The sequence below is a fragment of the Schistocerca serialis genome, chromosome 3 (assembly GCF_023864345.2).
Source record: "Schistocerca serialis cubense isolate TAMUIC-IGC-003099 chromosome 3, iqSchSeri2.2, whole genome shotgun sequence".
Taxonomy (NCBI): domain Eukaryota; kingdom Metazoa; phylum Arthropoda; class Insecta; order Orthoptera; family Acrididae; genus Schistocerca; species Schistocerca serialis.
The window spans coordinates 948,114,591-948,138,919 of NC_064640.1; the positions used below are offsets into that span (position 1 = coordinate 948,114,591).

Below are 24,329 nucleotides of genomic sequence, written 5' to 3' on the forward strand. Positions count from 1 at the left end.
TTGTGCCCCTCTCATCTCTTTCTTTCTCCTCTCCATCATAGCGTCGAATTTTACCATTCTATTCTCTTCCTCTAACCTAATCTACCTCTTCTATATATCTTTCACGCCATTCTATCGTCTTATGTCTCTGCTCGATGAGGATAACTCACAAGCTGCAAGAACATAACGAGAAAATTCCCAACTAGCAATAGGACTGACATTCATAAAAGAAAAATTTGTTTACTTTCATATACATAGTCATTACTATTTCTTTTTTTTCTCAGACGTTATGTCTGGTCAAAAATGGAAAGTGACGCGGACCTTGATCAAGGGTGACTTCCTTTTAACTGTACGGTATATGTTATATTGCATTTAGGAACTTTCGGGTAATTGAACATGTATCAATAATTACGGATTTCTGTAGTTGTATATATAAGTTGGGATGTTGCTGTATTGCATTGATGTACTGGTGGATATTGTGTGGTATGACTCCTGTAGTTGATAGTGTAATTGGTATAATGTCAACTTTATCCTGATGCCACATGTCCTTGACTTCCTCAGCCAGTTGGATGTATTTTTCAATTTTTTCTCCTGTTTTCTTTTGTATATTTGTTGTATTGGGTATGGATATTTCGATTAGTTGTGTTGATTTCTTCTTTTTATTGGTGAGTATGATGTCAGGTTTGTTATGTGGTGTTGTTTTATCTGTTATAATGGTTCTGTTCCAGTATAATTCGTATTCATCATTCTCCAGTACATTTTGTGGTGCATACTTGTATGTGGGAACGTGTTGTTTTATAAGTTTATGTTGTAAGGCAAACTGTTGATGTATTATTTTTGCTACATTGTCATGTCTTCTGGGGTATTCTGTATTTGCTAGTATTGTACACCCGCTTGTGATGTGATCTACTGTTTCTATTTGTTGTTTGCAATGTCTGCATTTATCTGTTGTGGTATTGGGATCTTTAATAATATGCTTGCTGTAATATCTGGTGTTTATTGTTTGATCCTGTATTGCGATCATGAATCCTTCCATCTCACTGTATATATTGCCTTTTCTTAGCCATGTGTTGGATGCGTCTTGATCTATGTGTGGCTGTGTTAGATGATACGGATGCTTGTCATGTAGTGTTATCTTTTTCCAGTTTACTTTCTTCGTATCTGTTGATGTTATGTGATCTAAAGGGTTGTAGAAGTGGTTATGAAACTGCAGTGGTGTAGCCGATGTATTTATATGAGTGATTGCTTTGTGTATTTTGCTAGTTCCTGCTCGTTCTAGAAAGAATTTTCTTCAATTGTCTACCTGTCCATAATGTAGGTTTTTTATGTCGATAAATCCCCTTCCTCCTTCCTTTCTGCTTAATGTGAATCTTTCAGTTGCTGAATGTATGTGATGTATTCTATATTTGTGGCATTGTGATCGTGTAAGTGTATTGAGTGCTTCTAGGTCTGCGTTACTCCACTTCACTACTCCAAATGTGTAGGTCAATATTGGTATAGCATAAGTATTTATTGCTTTTGTCTTATTTCTTGCTGTCAATTCTGTTTTCAGTATTTTTGTTAGTCTTTGTCTATATTTTTCTTTTAGTTCTTCTTTAATATTTGTATTATCTATTCCTATTTTTTGTCTGTATCCTAGATATTTATAGGCATCTGTTTTTTCCATTGCTTCTATGCAGTCGCTGTGGTTATCCAATATGTGATCTTCCTGTTTAGTGTGTTTTCCCTCTACTATGCTATTTTTCTTACATTTGTCTGTTCCAAAAGCCATATTTATAACATTGCTGAATACTTCTGTTATCTTTAGAAATTGGTTGAGTTGTTGACTTGTTGCTGCCAGTAGTTTTAGATCATCCATGTATAGCAAATGTGTGACTTTGTGTGGGTATGTTCCAGTAATATTGTATCCATAATTTGTATTATTTAGCATGTTGGATAGTGGGTTCAGAGCAAGGCAGAACCAGAAAGAACTTAATGAGTCTCCTTGGTATATTCCACGCTTAATCTGTATTGGCTGTGATGTGATATTATTTGAATTTGTTTGCATATTAAGTGTGGTTTTCCAATTTTTCATTACTATGTTTAGGAACTGTATCAATTTAGGATCTTCTTTGTATATTTCCAATATTTGTAGTAACCATGAGTGGGGTACACTATCAAAAGCTTTATGGTAATCAATGTATGCATAGTGTAGTGACCATTGTTTTGTTTTAGCTTGATGTCACCCCTGCATCTATTATCAGTTGCTCTTTACATCCTCGTGCTCCTTTGCAACAGCCTTTTTGTTCTTCATTTATAATTTTGTTCTGTGTTGTATGTGTCATTAATTTCTGTGTAATGACTGAAGTTAATATTTTGTATATTGTTGGTAGGCATGTTATGGGGCGATATTTTGCTGGGTTTGCTGTGTCTGCTTGATCTTTAGGTTTCAGATAAGTTATTCCATGTGTAAGTGTATCATGGAATGTGTATGGGTCTGCAATGTAACTGTTAAATAATTTAGTTAGATGTGAATTTGTTGAGGTGAACTTCTTTAGCCAGAAATTTGCTATTTTACCTTTTCCAGGGGCTTTCCAATTCTGAGTAGAATTAATTGCTTGGGTGACTTCATGTTGCAAAATTATCACTTGAGGCATTTGTGGTATCATCTTGCATGTATCTGTTTCTGCTTGTATCCACCGTGCATGCCTGTTATGTTGTATCGGGTTTGACCGTATGTTGCTCCAGAAGTGTTCCATGTCTGTTATGTTTGGTGGATTGTCTATTTTAATGTGTGTGTTATCTATTGTCTGGTAAAATTTCTTTTGGTTTGTGTTGAATGTTTGGTTTTGTTTCCTTCTATTTTCACTTTTTTGTATCTTCTAAGTCGTTTGGCCAATACTTGTAATTTCTGCTTCTTTTCATCTAATTGCTCTATCGCTTCTTGTTGTGAGATTTTACCTAACCTTTTTCGTTTTTTTTCTGACATTTCATTTCTTATAAATTGTGTTAGCTGTCCGATGTCTTTTCTCAGTTTTTCTATTCTGATCTGTAGCCTGTGTTGCCATGCTGGTTTTGTGGGTTTCTTCTGTGTGTTGGTTGGTTCTGATCTCTGCCTAGTGTGTATATTTAGTGTAGTGAATGCTCCTATATAACCCAGTAGTTGTAACTCTTTCTCATTACTATTATTATTATTATTATTCTTGATTGCTATAATTACTTTTTTGATTGTTATAATTATCATTGTACTACTGTTATAATTTCTATTTTTTTTCTTTAACATTAATACTGTATAACACTTTATATGTCCTTAATGTTCTATAGAAACTGTAATTCGTTCGATTTGAGTATGCCTGGTTAGGTGTAAGAGAGGGCCTGAAGGACCTAATCTTGCCAGGTAAAATAAATGCATAAATAAATAAATAAATAAATACTCCAGTAACTGAAGCATAGGAAGAATGAAGGAAGCAAGTAGGAGCAGGTGAGGTAAAACACGTCGGTACTGCAGTATGAATTTAAATTACCTTTACTGTAGGAGGAAGAATACATAACTTCGCAATTAGGTGCGAAGTGAACAGCACCGACTAGAGGGCGCTGTCGTCGGAGTCTGTCGTAGTGCCAACCTAATATCTTTAATACGCCGTGGCATTGTTGCTATCGATACCACATCCCTCCCCCCTGAAACGACGCACCGTCGTTGAGTATGGCTTCCGGTAAGTGAAGGTAACCGGACCGGCAGCGGCGACGACGGCAGGCGCGCCCTCTGAGGCGGGAGCGGCGGAGGCGCTGTCGACGGAGTCGTGGGCTGAGGCGGCAGAAACCATGAAGCCTCCAATTCTGCTGGAAAACAACCAGCGGCAGAAAACCGAGGCTGGCACAAACTAATATGGTTCTGGAGTCACTTGACAGTGCCAGGGGGAACAGAAATGAGAAATAAGGCGCTGCCAAGCTGGCGAAGAATGCGCCCCTGCTCCCAGCGCTGCCTGCCAGAGAAAACGCTATAGAACACCAAATCATTCGGCGCCAAGCCACAACGAGGCGAAGCAGCGAGAGTGCGTGGCGGCGGGTGCAATAGCTGCAGGAGCGAACGATGGACGGGGCCATGTAGCAATCCCGCTGTTGAACGGGTGCCCCGCGGCTGAGAGCGATAGGAAGCAAGGAAAGTCCAGAGCGCGCGCTCGCGAGAGTGCGTGGCGCTCAACTTCCTCATCCGCGACTTAAATATACACACAAAGCTTTCAGCATCACCGTTCAACTGGGTGTGGAATGGGGCTGAGGTCAGGTAGCGAATGCCATTAGCAGCACAGAACGCTTCAAACTCTGAGGACACGAATTGGGGACCATTGTCGGGGACACTAACTACAGGAAGGCCCTCAATGCAAAAAATAGACGTCAAAGCCTAAATAGTACTGGTAGATGTAGTAGAAGACATAGGTACAACAAAAGGAAAGTGTCTGTATGCATCAGTAACTATCAACCAGTGGGTGTCCCAGAAAGGACCTGCAAAATCAATGTGAACGCGCTGCCAAGGCGCAGTTGGTGTCTGCCACGCTAAGAAGCGCCGGCGGAGAGCAGATTGATGCTCCGCGCAAGAGCGACAGTTAGCAAGAAAATTCTCAATTTGTTTATCAATGCCGACCCAAGTGCAGTGACGAAGCGCTAATTGCTTCGTCCGCACTATACCCCAATTACCAGCGTGCAACAATCGGAGGATTTCCGACTGCAACGAACGATGTACAACCACACGAGACTGATCATTGTCAGTTCGTAACAAGATAACACTGTTGTGTACAGACAAGTTGTGACGATACAGAAAGTAACATCGAACAAATAGATCTCGAATCCGCGTAGCAGATAGAGGCCATTGACTACGAATATACTACAAAAGAATCTGCAAAGAAGGATCGGCGGCTGTCGCGGAAGCAATGCGACGAAAATCCACCGGAAAACGATCAGCTAATTCCTTATCTTCCGAATCAATAAACATGCATGACAATTCGGAAGAATCAAACACTTCGTCAGGACCGATAGGTAGACGAGAAAGCATCAGCACTGCCGTGATGGGCCGTAGGCCGCAACAAATTTCGTTATTGTAGTCAGACAAAAGAAAAGAAAAGGACCAACGTTGCAACTTCTGTGCAGTACGGGCCGGAACTGGCTTGGACGGGTAGAACAACGACGTCAAAGGCTTATGGTCGGTGACCAAAAAGAACTTATGACCGTACAAAAAATCGTGGAACTTAGCCACTCCATATACAACCGCTAAAGCTTCTTTCTAGATTTGAGAATAGTTTTGCTGGGAAGAACTGAGCAACTTAGACGCAAAAGCGATCGGGCGATCGACAGAATTAATGCGGTGCGAGAGAACCGCTCCGATGCCGTGAGAAGATGCTTCGACAGCCAAAACAACTGGTTTGGAGGGATCTAAAGGAATCAAACTGCGATCACTCAACAAAGCAGATTTGAGCTTGTGGAAAGCAGCGTCACAATCCGCAGACCAAACAAAAGGAATGTTCTTACGCCGAAGGCGATGCAAAGGCGCTGAAATCTGCGCTGCATTCGGTATAAACCGAAGATAGTAAGTGATTTTGCCCAACACAGACTGAAGTTCTTTTAAGTTCCTGGGGGATGGCAAGTCTCTAATCACACTGAGGTATGATGGCGAGGGGTGGATGCCTTGTCCATTAATCGTATGTCCTAAACTGAATCTCAGTTGGAAAACATTTGCACTTGTCTTAGTAACACTAGTCCTGCCTGCAAAAGTAAAGTAAATAAGGCACGCAAATTCTGCAAATGTTCGTCAGGGGTGCAACCTGATATGACTATCGTCCAGATAGTTAATTACAAAATAGCGCTGCGACTGTTCGTCGATTGGAATCTGACAGTATGCGTCCCACAAGTCAATCGTGGAAAAGAATTTTACCGCACCAATCTTATCAAAAATGTCTTCAGGACGCGGAAAGGGAAATGTTTCTACCAGTAACTGGGGATTTACTGTAGACTTAAAGTCAGCACAAATACGGAGACGACGGTTTGGTTTCTTGACACACACTATAGGCGAATCCCATGGCGAAGTAGAAACAGGTTCAGTGACGCCACTGTCTTGCAAATGCGTAAGTTCAGTAGCTACGGCGTCGCGCAGTGCGCGCGGTACCGGGGGTGCGCACCGGAAAACATGCATGGCATTGTCTTTAACTACAACATGAGCTGGAAAGTCTATGGCACAACCAAGGGCAACAGAAAAGAGTTCAGCAAAATCATCGCATAGTGCTGCAACACTGTCTGCGTGGTCACTAGCATCGATGCAAAGTACATTGTCGTGAATTGCGAGGCCAAAAAGTTCAAATGCGTCCATGCCCAAAAATGTTCGTAGCATCACTAGAGCGGAGATCATGGAAAGACATGTTGCACCATACGTGGCTTGAAAACTACACACCCCGAGCTCTGAGATTTCCTGTCCGGTAAATGCAGCAGTGTGGAATGTGAATGACGAAGCGGGGCAAACCAAGCAAGTCATACGTTGATTTGTTCAGTAAAGAAACTGACGCACCAGTGTCCAGCTGCATGCGAACCGAACGTCCATAAATGTTGAAAGTCACAAAGTTTACTCGCATCACGCTGAATGGGAGGGGAAGCGTCTGGCTGGAACCGCGTGACCGCTACGGTCCCAGGTTCGAATCCTGCCTCGGGCATGGATGTGTGTGATGTCCTTAGGTTAGTTAGGTTTAAGTAGTTCTAAGATCTAGGGGACTGATGACCTTAGAAGTTAAGTCCCATAGTGCTCAGAGCCATTTCAACCATTTGAAGCGTCTGGCAAAACCTGATTTACACGACGAGCTTTCGAAGCACGTGAAGCAGAGGGCTTTGAGTAAATGGCAATAACGTCCATAGGCTGATGTGAATCATGATCAAGGCGGTTGCCGTTGCTGTGACGCCCACGCGAGTTACGTGAATGGGAGACATGTTGTGAATTAGAGTTTCTCTTACTACACACAGCTTACACATGTCATTTCTTATTACAAAAATAACACTGTGCTTGACGGGGTGGGCAATTGTCCCGTGGGTGGGCACGAAAGCAGTCCGCACATGTTTTCAGTTCCTTAGTGGGCGCCTGGTTTGGAACGTGTGTACTTGTGTCCGAGCAGTGCGGCGTGGCTGGCTGGCCTGGGTGGAAGGGCACGTGTTGTGCCGCGCAAACAGTACACACACCAGGGGTCACGTCGAACGCGGAAGTAGCCATGTCTACTGTATCTTGTCTGTGTAGCAAGTCCGCTGCTCCTTGCAAAGACGTATTTTTAAATCTGAGGATTAGCTCGCGGATGCGGTGATCCGCCACATTGTGCGCAATAGCGTCCCTAATCATTATATCCGCATATGAGCGTTCACACGAGCAATTAAAGTCACAATCAGAAGTTAGTCCCTGAAGGTCCGCTAACCAAGATTTATTCGACTGAATAGGGCCACGCCGGAGACGAAAGAATTAGTAGCGTGCAGCTACCACGTTTACACTGTCACGGAGGTGGGAGTTCTAAGCATCAATCACTTTGTCGTACGTTTTAGTTTCTGGGCGGGAGGAGGGAAACAATTTCACGAGCACACGGTACAACACAACACCAACGTTGGCAATGAAAAAAGCAAACCACTCTGTACCTGATATGTTGTATGCTGCGAAGTGTGCCTCGAGCTGTGCGATGTATTCTGGCCAGCGTTCAACGTCAGGATTGAAGGCACGAAATGGCGGCGCCGTCGGCGACGGCGTCGGTACAGGCGGTGGCGTCGGAGGCTGCAGTCTGTAGTGTGACCAGTCCATTTATGGCAGCAAGCAGCTGCGTCATTTGCTGAGCCTGAAAACGTACAAGATCGGACAGCGAAGCCTGTTCCTGTGGCGAAGCCATGGTTTACACAAATGTAAGTCTTATACTGAGGCTAGCCCGAAAGGAAAGCAGTACCGAGCAAAGAAAGAAATGATAGGAGATGAAAAAAAGTAGCCTCGTCACCACTTTTTTTTTTTATCCCTCCTGGAAGGCGGCGCTTGGGTTTTCTGCTGTAAACTGAAAGGTTGGCCGAATGTAGGAAGCTAGTAGGAGCAGGTGAGGTAAAACACGTCGGTACTGCAGTATGAATTTAAATCACCTTTACTTTATCAAGAAGAACACATAACTTTGCAATGGGGTGCGAAGTGTCCCGGTCGTCTGCTCTTCATCAAATGGGCATAATCTGGAGCGGAGCTCGTAGATCTGGACAGCACTGTCTACAGGCCGCTGTCGTCGGAGTCTGTCGTAGTGCCAACCTAATAATTTGAATACGCCATGGCATCGTTGCTATCGATAGCACAGCAAGTCTTGGAGAGTGGTTGGTGGAATCCGACATGATGCAACCTGTCTCCCTAGCGCATCCCTCAAATGCTCTACGGGATTCAAATCGGCAGAGTGAGCAGGCCACGCCATGTGTGCAATATCTTCCGTTTCCAAGAAAACATCAACCAATCGTGCTTTATGAGGTCGCTCATTATCGTTCATCCAGTACGAATTCTGCGCCTATAGCACCTCGCAACAACCGCACATGAGGTCCCAAGATCTCGTCACAATATCTGACGGCATTTAAACCTTGATTATTCACCCGTGCAATTTCATGAAGAGCTGTCCGAGTTGTCAACATAATCCCTGCCCCCGCCATCAGGGATCCTCCTCGATATCGCTGTCTTTCCATAATGTTTGGGTTCCGAAAAAAACGTATTCCACGTTTCCTCCAGAGGCAAATGCGTTGAGAATCAGTCTCCAGACCAAATCGAGACTCATCTGTGGAAATAACATTGGCCCAGTCTACGACCGGCCAATTGGCAGGCTGACGACGCCATTCTAGACAATCCCTTCTGTGAAGACACGTCAGAGGTACACATACAGCGTATCTCCGGCAATGAAGGCCACTCTGCCAAAGCCTTCTGTACACCTTTTGTCTCGATACAACACGTCTAGTGTAGTACTAAGACGGTACTGCCGTGCCCTTACAGCAAAATACGTGTCCTTTCTTTCTGATACCACACGTGGTCTGCCCTGCCCTGCCCTGGTCTTTGGGATACTGTTTCTGTCTCTATAAATTGTTGCCACATCCGAGAAACAACAGAACGATTCACGTTAAGCCCTCGGGCCTCATCAGTTGGCGGCTGTCCTGCTTCCGTTCTTCTTATGGCCCTCCATCGCAGAGAGTCTGGTATGCGACATCTTTATGCCATACTGCAACGTTGGCGATTGTGTACACAGCGACTGTGGAAGTGGAACTACTTCCCAAACACTACCCCGTTTGATAGGTGTCCTGACGTCGTCGTTGACGTGGTTGTCTGTTAACGTAGTTGTCCGTTGACCAGAATGCCATTTTCCGTGCAGAATACGACTGTACGGACATATGTTGACAATTTGTATGATTATACCGTGAATTTGACGCAGGACAGAGAAATAGTGGTTTGTCGATTTAATTTTCGACACCAGTATATATTGCCTGTCCAATGTTCATTAGAGTATTGGGAAAATTTGAAGTAAATCGATCAAGAACTTTTCGACTATTTACATAGTGATTTATATTTTGTACATATTTAAAACTAGATGTATGAAAACACACAGGTATTCGAATGCAAAGTTGAGTAGATTTAAGATCATGAACAAACGAACAAAATAATGGTTCAAACGGCTCTGAGCACTATGGGACTCAACTGCTGAGGTCATTAGTCCCCTAGAACTTAGAACTAGTTAAACCTAACTAACCTAAGGACATCATAAACATACATGCCCGAGGCAGGATTCGAACCTGCCACCGTAGCGGTCTTGCGGTTCCAGACTGCAGCGGCTTTAACCGCACGGCCACTTCGGCCGGCAACAAACAATCACTTACATTTTTATTTATACAGATTAGACCTATTATCGATTGTTCATATATGATTTTGTATATACACTGTCCAGTGATATTTTTGTGATCACCTGTCAAAATCCTGAATAATCACCTACTGCAGTGTGGACTACTGCGAGACGTACCGGAAGAGACTCAATGAACTTCTGGAAGGATGCAGAGCCATACAGATTGTAGTGCCGGTCGCTAGGTTTCTCGGTTGAGTAGCCCGATCGAGGTGGTTCAAATGGATCTGAGCACTATGGGACTTAAAATCTTTGGTCATCAGTCCCCTAGAACTTAGAACTACTTAAACCTAACTAACCTAAGGACATCACACACATCCAAGCCCGAGGCAGGATTCGAACCTGCGACCGTAGCAGTCCCGCGGTTCCGGACTGTAGCGCCTAGAACCGCACGGCCACCGCGGCCGGCGATCGAGGTGGTCCCACAGATTCTCTATTGGGATTAAATCTGGGAAGTTTGGTGGCGAGAGGAGTACGGTAAACTCATGCTGGTGCTCTTCGAACCACGCATGTGACTGCGAGCTGCGCAACACGTTGCATTGTCCTGCTGTTAGATGCCATCGTGTCGAGGAGAAAACAGCCCGCATGTAGGGGTTGACGCGATCCAAAAGGACAGATGCATGCTTGTGTAGGTCCACCGAGCCTGCCAGAATGACGGGACCATCCATGGAATGCCACGAAAACGTTCCCCAGACCATAATGCTCCGTCCTCTGTCATGGACCCTTTGCTTTCAGACGTTTCACGCCGTATGTGGCAATGGTCATCCGTACGATGAAGCAAAAAGGTGATTCACATCAAAAGACCAGCTTCTGCCACCCAGTAGACGTCCAGTTGTGATACTGGCGTGCAATATTTGCAATATTCAGCCTTCGTCATCGTTGAGCAGCTGTTAGCATGGGTGCACTAACCAGGCGCCTCCTGCAGAATCCCGTAAGCAGCAACGTCTGCTGCACGATATTTGAGGTGACACTGTTGGTGTTGTGTCGGTAGCTGGGCCGACACCGTGAAGTTGAGATGGCTGAAAATGAACTCTAGACTAACGCTGTAGCTGATAGGGCACGCAAGGCTAACGCCAACGGGCGTGAAGTCTGGAACATGAGAACTTATAATTGAATAAGAAGAAAAGTATGTAGATGCTTATTACTTATCTTTTAATTAGTCCTTGGAATACATCTCTCTTGAATACTCGTAAGCTATAGGCACGGATACAAATGGCGCCGTGCTAGTTCGTAGCCATTAACTTAGCTGATGGCTATTCTGTCTCTCGGCTAATGAGAGAGAAAGGCTTCGTACAACTGGGCGGTTGCTAGGTTCTCGTACAACTGGGCGGTAGCTAGGTTCTCGTACAACTGGGGTCCTCATACAACTGGGGTCCTCATACAACTGGGCCGAGTCCACTCTCGTATCACGAGACCTGCCTTGGTGGTGGCGCTAGGTCTGCGATCACAGTGGCGACACGCGGGTCCGACATGTACTACATGGACCGCGGCCGATTTAAGCTACCCTAGCAAGTGTGGTGTCTGGCGGTGACACCACATTCCTCCCCCGCAAATCGGCGAACGGTCGTGTGATAAGGCTTCCGCCCGCCGTGGGGAGGACCACATGTTGACGTATGCGATGAGGTGGGGAGCCTAACAACAGGCGAGGCTGTGCCACCCGCACCCGGCCATGCGGTCCGAGGGGAGCTAGGAAACGCCTGAAAAACTAGTACAGGGTGCACGTCAACATGCGGTGTATGCGCCCGTAAAGAGACAGGAGGGACCGAAGGATCAATTTCCATTGCGTCGGGGTAGCCGACGCGCGATGACGTCATGTGGTCCGGAGCGGGCGGGAGTTCCATGGCGGAGGACAGCTGGTCACGGGAAGCGATCGGCGGCGCGTGACCCTGGGAGGCGCTTGGCGGCTGCAGCGAAGCGTCGAATGCGGGCGGCGCCGGCGGGAGAACAAGCGGCGGCGGCGGCGGCTGCTGCTGCGGCGGCGGCGGCGGCGCGTCGCCATCGGGCAAAATGGAAGGCATCGTCGGTAACACCTGGGGATGAGGCGAGCCAGTAGATGGGTCCCCAGGGCGCTGACCGGACGGCACCGTCGCTGAAAGCAGACGGGGAGCGGCAGAACCCGAGCGACGACAGAGGCGCAGCTGATTGAGATGCCGACGCACCTCACCAGAGGCCCCCAAAACCAAATACATCGCGCGGCCGAGGCAGCGAAGAATGCGCCCTGCGAGCCAACGCCGTGAACCTCGATAGTTGCGATAAAATACAACGTCGCCTGGAACAAAAGCAGGAGTCTGCCGCTGCACAGGAACCTGATGCGGCGGATGCAGCAAAGACATCAAGGTGCGATGAGGACGACCGTGGAGCAACTCAGCCGGCGAGGGACCATCTCGGGGCTGAGAGCGATACGAAGACAAAAAGAGCAACAATGCGTCCTCCCGAGAATGCGACTCTTTCAATTTCAACATCTGTGACTTGAAAGTCCGGACCAATCGTTCAGCGGCACCGTTGGACTGAGGCGAAAACGGCGCGGATGTCAGATGTTGAATACCATTGGCCTGGCAGAATGACTGAAATTCTGCGGACATGAATTGTGGGCCATTGTCGGAAACAATAGTCTGCGGAAGACCTTCAATGCAAAAGATAGCAGACAACGCTTGGATGGTGGCGGAGGACGTCGTGGAAGACATCCGGACAACAAAAGGAAAATCACTGAAGGCGTCGACCAGAACCAACCATCGAGCATTCCAGAATGGACCAGCAAAATCAATGTGCAAGCGTTGCCAAGGGGAAGTGGCTTTTGGCCACGCAAAGACTTTCCGCGGCGGTGCGGACTGTTGTTCGGCACACGCCGGGCACGAAGAACACATATGCGTAATCGCAGCATCGATCCCGAACCAAGTACAGTGCTGACGAGCAAGTTGTTTCGTTCGCACTATACCCCAACGTCCTTGGTGAAGAAGCCGTAAAACAGAGGACTGTAACGAACGTGGGACCACGACTCTGGACTGACCATTATCAGAACGCAACAACAAAACACCACGTCGAACAAAAAGTCTCTCCTTGTGAGCAAAAAATCGGCGAACCAACGGATCCTCAACCCGAGACTTTGACAAAGGCCATTGCGTAGCAACAAAACGTAAAACAGTAGCAAGGACAGGGTCAGCAGCTGTGGCTGTAGCTACACGACGAAAATCAATCGGAAACGATTCGACCACTTCATCGGTTTCCGAATCAATGAACATGCAAGCAAGTTCGGAAGAATCGAATGCTTTATCCTCAGCAACAGGCAAACGGGACAACGCATCGGCGTTTCCGTGCTTAGCAGTGGACCGATACAAGATATCGTAGCGGTACTGCGAGAGGAAAATAGACCAGCGAATGAATTTCTGCGCTGTACGTGGAGGGACAGGCTTTGTCGGATGAAAAAGCGATGTCAAAGGTTTGTGGTCTGTGATGATGGTAAAGTGACGACCATACAAGAAATCATGGAACTTAGTAACACCAAACACGAGAGCCAAAGCTTCTTTCTCTATCTGTGAATAATCTCTTTGCGCAGACGAGAGCAATTTGGACGCAAAGGCAATAGGGCGATCATGGGAGCCAACTTTGTGCGCAAGCACAGCACCGATCCCGAAATCCGATGCATCTACCATCAACAAAAGGGGTTTCTGGGGATCGAATGGCGTAAGGCAAGTATTAGAAAGCAACGCCGATTTCAACTGGCGAAAGGCGCGTTCACATTCCGTCGTCCAGACGAACGGAACACCTTTACGGCGTAAGCGATGAAGTGGAGCTGAAATGGAAGAGGCATTGCGCAGAAAGCGATGATAATAGTTGATTTTACCCAACACACTCTGTAGCTGTTTCACATTTTGAGGGGAAGGCAATTCTTGTATGGCACGGAGGTGCTCGGGACTCGGATGTATGCCTTGGGCATTAATGACATGTCCCAGGTATGGTAAGTCACGAGCAAAAAACACACATTTGTCCTTCCTCAAGCGAAGACCATTTTGCCGCAAGACCTGAAATAATGTTCGTAAGTTCGCAAGATGATCTTCTTCTGTCTGTCCGGAGATCACTATATCGTCCAGATAGTTTGCTGCAGTAGGGACCGACGCACAAATAGTTTGTAAATATTGCTGGAACAAGGCAGGGGCGGATGCACACCCGAATGGCAGTCTTTTGAAGCGGTACAATCCAAGATGCGTGTTAACCACCAATACGCGCTGGGATTCGTCGTCCACCGGTATTTGCAAGTACGCATCGGCTAGGTCCAACTTTGAAAAATATTTTCCCGGGCACAGTTTAGCAAAAAGATCTTCCGGGCGGGGCAAAGGAAAAGTAGCAGTCACTAGCTGCGGATTCACTGTGGCCTTGAAGTCCACGCAAAGTCTCAATTTTCCGGAAGGTTTTGGCAAAATTACTAAGGGTGAGGCCCAGAGAGAAGCTTGCACACGTTCAATTACACCCTGTGATTCGAGATCGTGTAACGTTCTTGCGACCTCATCACGCAATGCGTGGGGAACATTGCGCGCCCTGAAAAATTTCGGTTGCGCGTTTACCTTCAGTTCTAAATGTGCTTCATAGTTTTTAGCGCAACCTAAGCCCGGTGCAAAAATGTCTGCAAATTCGTCACACAGCCGAGAAACACTGTCTGTAGGCACAGTCTGATTCACTGATAGCACCTGATTTACAATAGACATGTTAAACAACTGAAATAAATCTAGCCCAAACAAGTTCACAGCAGAAGAAGAACGAAGAACGTAAAATGACACAAGTTTTGTTTGTCCCTTGTATGTTGCAAGAAGGCTGCACTGTCCTAACACAGGAATTGTCTGTCCGGAATATGTAGTTAGCTTAACATTTGCGGAACGCAACGGAGGTTTGCCCAGTTGTTTGTACGTGTCGTGATTGAGCAATGAAACTGAAGCTCCGGTATCGAGCTGGAATGGTATCACTTTGCCTTCAAAGTCTAAGTCCACAAAAAGTTTATTGTCCTGCTGACGACAAAAGCGACTGTTTTGTGCAATTGGAACAGACACTGGTACAGAATCACTTGCTAATTGACGTGATTTCCGGCGACGTCGACGCACAGTTTTTGTGGGACGATCACAGTCACTGTTAGAGAAAGTGTCACTGGACGAAGCGGAATGAACGACATGAATGTCCATAGGCGAAGGTCCACGAGCCTGAGTGTCCTTGGTTCGATTCCGGCGCGAAGCAAAGGGCCTGGAATGATTGTGGTTGTCTGATCTGAGCTTTGTCTGGCAAACACTTTGAACATGTCCTTTCTTATTGCAGAAAAAGCAAATAGCTTGGCGTGACGGGCAATGTTCACGCGAATGTCTAGTAGCACACCGCGGGCACGATTTCACTACATTCGTGGGCTGGCGCGGCACACCTGGCTTAGCACGCGGCGGTCGCTGTGTCGACGTGCGCAAGGCCCGGTTACCGGGCCGCGCAGCGCGTCCAGCGGGCCGGTTAATGTTACACACGGCTGACGAAGTTTCAAAAGATTCCTGAGCACAGTCAAGTGTGTCCTGTCTATCCAATATGTCTATCACTTGTTGAAGGGAGGGATTAACTAGTTTCAAAATTTGCTCCCGTATGCGAACATCAGAAACGTTCTGTGCAATTGCATCACGCACCATTGTATCTGAATAAGAAAGACCACAGTCACAATCAAAGGCACAGTCCCTAGTAAGTCCTTGCAATGTTGCTACCCACTCCCTATTAGTTTGACCGGCCGTACGTTTTGTACGAAAGAACGTATACCGTTTTGCAACCACATTAACTGTTTCTTGGAAATAGGCATCTAATGCAGACAAAATTTCCTCGTAGGACAGAGATTCTACGTCGCGTCGGGGAAACAATTTCACTATCACACGGTATGTGGACACACCGACACAAGAAAGCAAAAACGGCTGCCGCTCATTACCTTGAATTCTGTAGGCAGCAAGGTGGAAGTTGAACTGGCGAGACCACTCTTGCCACGTCTCATCATCTGCCACGTATGGTCGAAAGGGAGGTGCAACAGCGGTTAGTGGCAGCGGTAGCGAAGAAGCGGCGGCGGCCGCATCGGTTTGAATGGTACGTTGACCCTGGACGAGCCGTCCAAGGGCATCCAGTAACGCCTGCGTCTGCTGATTCTGCAAGCGATAAAATTCGGACAGTACATCTGGAGAATGTGGCGAAGCCATGACACAATTAAAGGTAAGCAATCAGAACACTTTAAATCGTCGCCAATGTCGCAAACGAATTAATACAAACTCTTTTGCTCGTCGCCAATAAATGTTGTGTCGGTAGCTGGGCCGACACCGTGAAGTTGAGATGGCTGAAAATGAACTCTAGACTAACGCTGTAGCCGATAGGGCACGCAAGGCTAACGCCAACGGGCGTGAAGTCTGGAACATGAGAACTTATAATTGAATAAGAAGAAAAGTATGTAGATGCTTATTACTTATCTTTTAATTAGTCCTTGGAATACATCTCTCTTGAATACTCGTAAGCTATAGGCACGGATACAAATGGCGCCGTGCTAGTTCGTAGCCATTAACTTAGCTGATGGCTATTCTGTCTCTCGGCTAATGAGAGAGAAAGGCTTCGTACAACTGGGCGGTTGCTAGGTTCTCGTACAACTGGGCGGTAGCTAGGTTCTCGTACAACTGGGGTCCTCATACAACTGGGGTCCTCATACAACTGGGCCGAGTCCACTCTCGTATCACGAGACCTGCCTTGGTGGTGGCGCTAGGTCTGCGATCACAGTGGCGACACGCGGGTCCGACATGTACTACATGGACCGCGGCCGATTTAAGCTACCCTAGCAAGTGTGGTGTCTGGCGGTGACACCACAGTTGGTAGTCCCCTGGTTCATCTGGTCCGTCAGTTGGTCAACAGTTGTATGTCTATTTGGCAGCTCACATCTCCGCAGCCGCTGTTCATCCCTGTCATCTATGGCTCTTGGTGCACCACAGTTGTCTTGATGCGGGTTTTGGATAGCGCCATTTTACCACGCACAGTGTACCTCCGCGGCACATGAACAGTTTAAAAACTTAACCGTTTGGGAAGTGCTTCCACGCTTGTCCTGAATGCCAATTATCATGGCCTTTTGAACGTCGTATAAATAGCTCGATTTTGGCATTATAACAATGACTGCAATTTGTTTTACGTCCTCCCGAGACGATTTATATACCCTCCACTTCTAGTGTTGCTGCTTGCCATCTGTGAGCGGTTATTGCACGTTGACGTCGAACATAGGAGGTGGTCATTAACGTGACTCGACCATGTATAATCCTGTACTAACGGGATCAGAACTCTTCTTCCTCCCAGCTTTCTTCAGTAGTTCTCGCTGTATCTGACTTCAGCCTATACATTTCTTTTTCGTATGCTCTAATCCACCTACAGGATTGAAGGATATAATATTTCACGCTCCGAATCGAATAACGCCAGTTTTGTTTATCTGTATGACGACATCCTACTGAATAGACCACGCCCGTAGATTATTTTACCTGCGGATGATTTTAGCCAATATGATGCGATGGTCATGAAGGCATGCAGGAGGGCGGCATGCCCTCGGGATAAACACTAGCTGTAGATTCCCTTTTCTTTGAGGTGAAGTAAGTGTTTTGAGTGGTGATGTAAGAAGGCCATATTGGCTAAATGATAAAAGGCCATATCTGTCAGTCATCCAGTTACACCTGAAACTACTGAAAAGCGTGGTGCGCCTCTTCAGAAACCACATGTAGCGCTGTAGATATTTCTACACGTTATGAAGCAATTTGAATTCGGGACAAGTTAACGCATTAGGTCAGAGTTCTTGTCTCTTTCCCTCAATAATCTAGAAGAATAGAATTTTTTGCCAGTCACAGCGAAGTATTTTTATGATCTTCTACGTTCCGTCTATGTCCTCACAGTTTTTTTCCATTGCGCAATCTATCCATGCTGGCTGCAAAATATGTACATTAAAGCCTCTGATCATACGATCCGCTGGTGACACATGTGACTGCTGTAACTTTTACCACAGGTTGGCTAAAAATATGACTCTATACGGTATGAGCCTATATGGCAACTCCATTTCACGACGACAATGAATGACAGGTCCGAAAATGGTTCAAATGGCTCTGAGCACTATGCGACTTAACTTCTGAGGTCATCAGTCGCCTAGAACTTAGAACTAATTAAACCTAAGGACATCACACACATCCATGCCCGAGGCAGGATTCGAACCTGCGACCGTAGCGGTCACGCGGTTCCAGACTGAAGCGAATTTAACCGCACGGCCACACCAGCCGGCTGACAGGTCCAAAACCTCCGTCATAATATAGTAATTCACACACAAATGCCCTTACAATGATTGTTCTATGATCATTCGTTGTCATCTTGAACTTTTTTAACAACAAATCCACAGTACCCTCATTATAAAGAGCAAAATATATTAACTATATACAATTTTGTTACAAAAATATTGGCTTTCAAGGAATATGTGAATTTTTTTTGTCACCATGTGCTGTAAAATGAGTGTATGATGATAAATAATTAATATATGTCTACACTTACTGCGACGGTGTTTTTCAGGGGTGCCGGCCGGAGTGGCCGAGCAGTTCTAGGCGCTTCAGGCTGAAACCGCGTGACTGCAACGGTCGCAGGTTCGAGTCCTGCCCCGGGCATGGATGTGTGTGATGTCCTTAGGTTAGTTAGGTTTAAGTAGTTCTAAGTTCTAGGGGACTGATGACCTCAGCAGTGAAGTCCTATAGTGCTCAGAGTTATTTGAACCATTTTTCAATGCTGTGGAGTGGCAACAAGGACGGCTATATAGCTCCGTGTTGCATATGTGGACTGGGAAAAGGCGAGGGAGTGGGAGGGAGAGAATGAGTGAGAGAGACTGAGGGAGAGAGACAGAGGGAGAGACAACAGTAAAGCTGCCTGCCAGTTTGAGGACAGCAGGGTTTTCCCGGAGGAAGGCTAACTGTGCGTGCGGAGCATACAGAACATTAAGGTGCAGTCCTCGTATATCACGTCTTCATTAAGAGAAATGGCCCTGAAGTCACTAAGGAAAGAAGATCCACCCACAGGCAGCAAATTAGCTGTTTCACCAGCAGCCTCGAAAAAACTTGACTAGGAGTTTCTTCTAAGAGTTAAATTTTTCATTTATTATACAGCCTCTGGGTACATCAATAAAGCGAATCCACTTTTACAGCGCGGCTTATCCTTTCATCCTATCTTTTGTATAGTTTACGATAAATTTAAAGAATACGTTTCGAAGAGTTGATTAATAACACATAATTAATTTACAGCGGCCTCTTGAGTTAAGCGACAGGTTTCTAGTAGCTCGAAATAAACACTCACACTAAAACACACGCACACACACACACACACACACACACACACACACATATACACGCATGCAGGGATACAAATACAAATATACACGATCAAATTTGTCTAGTGATTCTGAAGATATTTGCCTCTTTAATTTTGTAATGTCCAGGTGTTGCCATAACATGCAATGATTGCTCATGGGTTGCTTCATCCAATACACAAAAGACGGACGACGTCATTATCCTTCTACTTATGAGGGGAATATTATTCGCATGGTAATTTTTGGTACGCAGCCTAGTTGCTCCTGCATTCCACTGAGAGATTTATTTTTCATAACTGTCTTTGCTGTCATCTTCACTTTCTCTAGTCCAGTGTGGTATCAAATTTTAGGATATATTCTCACGAGAAGATGCAAGGCAAGAAGAGGAATCACACTTCGCAGTAGCGGCTGTGCACGTATACTGTGAAATACGCACTACACACACTCCTGTTGCAAACAGCAATATTCGGACCGTATTGGAATAACGAATTTCCTTCGTGATTTAGCGTACTGCGAGCCAGATTAATTGCAGGGTGCGTTATTGATCGTGCACATAAACACAACTTTTTGTTTTTAATGGAAACCAAAATGATGTTTCACGTACGCAATGGTCGTCACATGAAATATAAGGTAGACTGTATCTGTTTTTGATCGACACCACATGAATGGGCGCAAGTGTGAGTATCCGCCGTAATGCCACAGAAAATGAACCTGGAGACACTTAGTTCCACATTTTAGCCCGAAAGCCTCCTTTTAAAAACTTTATCTGAGACACATTATTAACAGCATCATCAATATCGCGAAATTGTGCTCAGTGCTGAGGCAAGCTCCTGTGGCCCTTGTATGCAGAATCCAGTTTTAACCCTACCACGGAGCTGTAAGAATTTCGTACTTGTAGGAGTAACGCGTGTAGTCGCCTTTTACAGTACAATTACACGTTCATTTTTAAACTTGGACCGAGCCACGCACCGTACTGCCTACCACATTTGGATCATATTCTGATGAAAGGGATTCACCTACCCCCTCCTCTCTCTCTACATCTACATCTACATCCATACTCCGCAAGCCACTTGACGGTGTGTGGCGGAGGGTACCTTGAGTACCTCTATTGGTTCTCCCTTCTATTCCAGTCTCGTATTGTTCGTGGAAATAAGGATTGTCGGTATGCCTCTGTGTGGGCTCTAATCTCTCTGATTTTATCCTCATGGTCTCTTCGCGAGATATACGTAAGAGGGAGCAATATACTGCTTGACTACTCGGTGAAGGTACGTTGTCGAAATTTTAACAAAAGCCCGTACCGAGCTACTGAGCATCTCTCCTGCAGAGTCTTCCACCGGAGTTTATCTATCATCTCCGTAACGCTTTCGCGATTACTAAATGATCCACTAACGAAGCGCGCTGCTCTCCGTTGGATCTTCTCTATCTCTTCTATCAACCCTATCTAGTACGGATCCCACACTGGTGAGCAGTATTCAATCAGTGGGCGAACAAGTGTACTGTAACCCACTTCCTTTGTTTTCGGTTTGAATTTCCTTAGGATTTTTCCAATGAATCTCAGTCTGGCATCTGATTTACCGACGATCAACTTTATATGATCATTCAATTTTAAATCACTCCTAATGCGTACTCCCAGATAATTTATGCAATTAACTGCTTCCAGTTGCTGACCTGCTATATTGTAGCTAAATGACAAGGGATCTTTCTTTCTATGTATTCGCAGCACATTACACTTGTCTACATTGAGATTCAATTGCCATTCCCTGCACCATGCGTCAATTCGCTGCAGATCCTCCTGCATTTCAGTACAATTTTCCATTGTTACAACCTCTCGATATACCACAGAATCATCCGCAAAAAGCCTCAGTCAACTTCTGATGTTATCGACAAGGTCATTTATGTATGTTGTGAACAGCAACGGTCCTATGACACTCCCCTGCGGCACATCTGAAATCACTCTTTCTTCGGAAGACTTCTCTCCATTGAAAATGACATGCTGCATTCTGTTATCTAGGAACTCTTCAATCCAATCACACAATTGGTCTGATAGTCCATATGCTCTTACTTTGTTCATTACACGACTGTGGGGAAATGTATCGAACGCCTTGCGGAAGTCAAGAAACACGGCATCTACCTGGGAACCCGTGTCTATGGCCCTCTGAGTCTCGTGGACGAATAGCGCGAGCTGGGTTTCACACGATCGTCTTTTTCGAAACCCCTGCTGATTCCTACAGAGTAGATTTATAGTCTCCTGAAAAGTCATTATACTCGAACATAATACGTATTCCAAAATTCTACAACTGATCGACGTTAGAGATATACGTCTATAGTTCTGCACATGTGTTCGACGTCCCTTCTTGAAAACTGGGATGTCCTCTCAGTGAAGACAACAATACCCTTCACATAACGATAAGTGTGTCACAAGCTTCCATGTTTAGCACAGTTTCATGTCATTCTCTTTTATTGTATGAGATCATAATCGTTGCGTTACGACAATATTAACCAGTTTATTAAACGTTTTAGTGAATGTAGACGTGTTACATGATCATCACAGCCAAATTACAATACACTAAAACGTTAGTCCCATTTGTAAACTTCTAAGTTTTAGACATTTTATTTGTATTTTAACATTTGTAAGCGGCGTATGAGTAACACACATTCGTATGACAATACGTACAGTTTTATTATTTACATTTCACTAAGACGCAAACGCCGAATTTCTGACTACTTTCATTTACAATCGCAGAGCTTTCGTTTATTTCTCGTTTTCTTCCTTGCACATTACCTGGTCATGGTGATAATTACCATCTGCAAGGGTATAGTACTAGGGAACCTACACAGCTTTCTTTCTACTTTTAGTATTTTGGTTTCATTACTATATTTTAGTAATAAACGTCATTCCATTCAAATATTACTAATAGACCAGGTGAACATAAATACTTTAAGATTTCTATAGATATCATTCCTTTATGGGAGGTAACTGCGACTATTTAACATGAACTATCAAGTGATATGGTCTATTAGGAGGGAGACGATTGTTTATGAAACGGTAAAGTTGGTGATTAGTATTTCGTGTGTAAGGACATTGTTAAATCATTAAATTAACCCTTTTAGTGTAAACTGCAGAAATACAGTTACTGCTGTTGAGAAAACTGTGAAATGTGTGATGTCGTTCATTCTTTAGTGGACTAAGACTGCGTAGAGCTCTGGTACATAGCGATAGTGGTGTGGAGTACATAACACAGGAGAGGGCAGAAGCACTGGCAGGTGGTCGAAAGAGACTGGGTAGGGAGAATGTCTCACTGTATAAAATCTATGTTATACGATATTGCACTGCCTGTGTTTCTTTGATAACGATGCAAAGTCCAAAGGAAAAGGCACTCGGGCTACCACAGCCATTAAGAAACACGTGAAATGAATTCACAATTGCGAATAAGGACTACCATCAGCTGTAGAACAGAATGACGACAGTGAAAATTTGTGCCGCACTGGGACTCGAAGCCAGATTTCCCGCATATCGTGAGGGGTCGCCTTACCATTTGGCTATCTGTGCACAACTCATGGCCAAACCCAAACCGCTGTATATCGTCAACCATATGTCTACGACCTGCACTCATACATCCATTATGTACATTCCCGTAGAGGTCAGACGTTATAATTGAATGTCACTTGCATGGTATCGGCAGATAAATATGATATTGCAGTGCCTTTCTGAGAAATACATTTAACAGATTGCAAGAAGCGTTCTCATCTCGACTTTTGTCTATTTTGACTGAGTTCTGCAGACTGGAGACAGTACATCAATGCCACCGGAAGGACCTCTTTGTGGACCACCAGTGGCAAGATAGTACTGGCCTCTATCCCTACCTACGGTGGGGGGGAAGTAGAGGGAAGGGGTGGATGAAACTGCCTCCAACTTGGTTAGTTCGGGAGCAACCATCCAGGAGAATAAACTTTCAAATACCACCACTCTGCAGTCTTTTGGGACGATAATTTTCCCCAGTACATTGTCTGCTTTATGACCTGTTCATTACGAGTGATGGTTTTTTCACGACAGTTTCGACATGTAATTTGAACAATAATGCATTTTCCGTTATTTTCGGTATTGTGTATTGGCTTCGATTACCTGGGTTGCAAGGTGATTGTCGAGCAGGCATCTATAGCGAACTCTGACGTCAAGCAGCAATAGATACAGTTCTCAGCTGTATGGTGACAGGTAATACACTTACTAAACACCTCTCTGTCCAACACCAGCATCTCATCAGTTGAATATATTTCCAACCAAAAGAAAAAATAAAGATAGTATTTTACACCCCAGACTTTTTTCTGCCAGCTTGTAGGTGAGAGGAAAGTTTGAGTACGTCTGCCACTAGTTTCGAGTCGTATTGTGAAATTTTTTCCTAACAGGGTGACACCAGTTGTATGGCATCGTCAATTTTTGAACTGTACTGCAATTTTATGTAGTTCTTGTGTAGCGCTATGCATATAGTTGTGTAATTAGGGCGATCTTTACCTTTAATTACATAATTAAAGCCGATATTTCCTTCAGTTTCCCTACCAAAATAAATAGAGTAACCTAACCTTCCTCTCCTTCATCTGGGTAGTTTCCATGTTTTGAGGGGTGCACTTGTGCTTTCCGTTCAGAAGAATCAGGGTTCGAGTCCCTGAAAGGGTGTCGCCAGTTATAATTTCTTGCCAATTCCAGGCGCCTTTGGTGCTATAATTGTGTTACTAGGGAGCACTTGGGCTTTCCCTCCAGGACAATGAGGGATCTATTCTAAGAAAGGGCACCGTTATTTTGAATTTCCCATCAATTTCTGTGGGCAGAGTGGGGGTGGGACGTCAGCAGAGCCTTGGAACAAACAAATTCCCCCCAAAATTCGAAATTCCCACGAAAATTCGAAATTCCTGCCAAAATTCGAAATTAATGCAAGTAGGGTAGGTGGTGGAGGTGGAGTGGGAGGGGGAGGAGGAGGTGGGGGAGAGCGGGTAGGAATCCACGTGCAGTCTGAGAAAAACATGTGACGTCATCTGGGGTTGGGGTGGGTTGGGGGTGGGCATTGTTGGTGGGGATTAATTATCATATCAATTTGATACCAAAATTGCGCCAGCAA

The 24,329-nt window shown here is 45.2% G+C and overlaps 1 protein-coding gene across 1 annotated transcript in view; it reads right to left on the bottom strand.

Moving 5' to 3' along the window:
• The window catches only part of LOC126471335 (zinc finger CCCH domain-containing protein 13-like), a gene marked incomplete at its 3' end in the record, with an annotated part of 5,768 nt that extends 1,986 nt beyond the window's left edge, over positions 1–3,782 (bottom strand). Inside the window, exon 1 of the mRNA XM_050099456.1 lies at positions 3,651–3,782. Within this exon, the coding sequence (XP_049955413.1) occupies positions 3,651–3,782 (132 nt within the window). The remainder of the gene's footprint in view (positions 1–3,650) is intronic.
• Between the last annotated feature and the right edge of the window lie 20,547 nt (positions 3,783–24,329).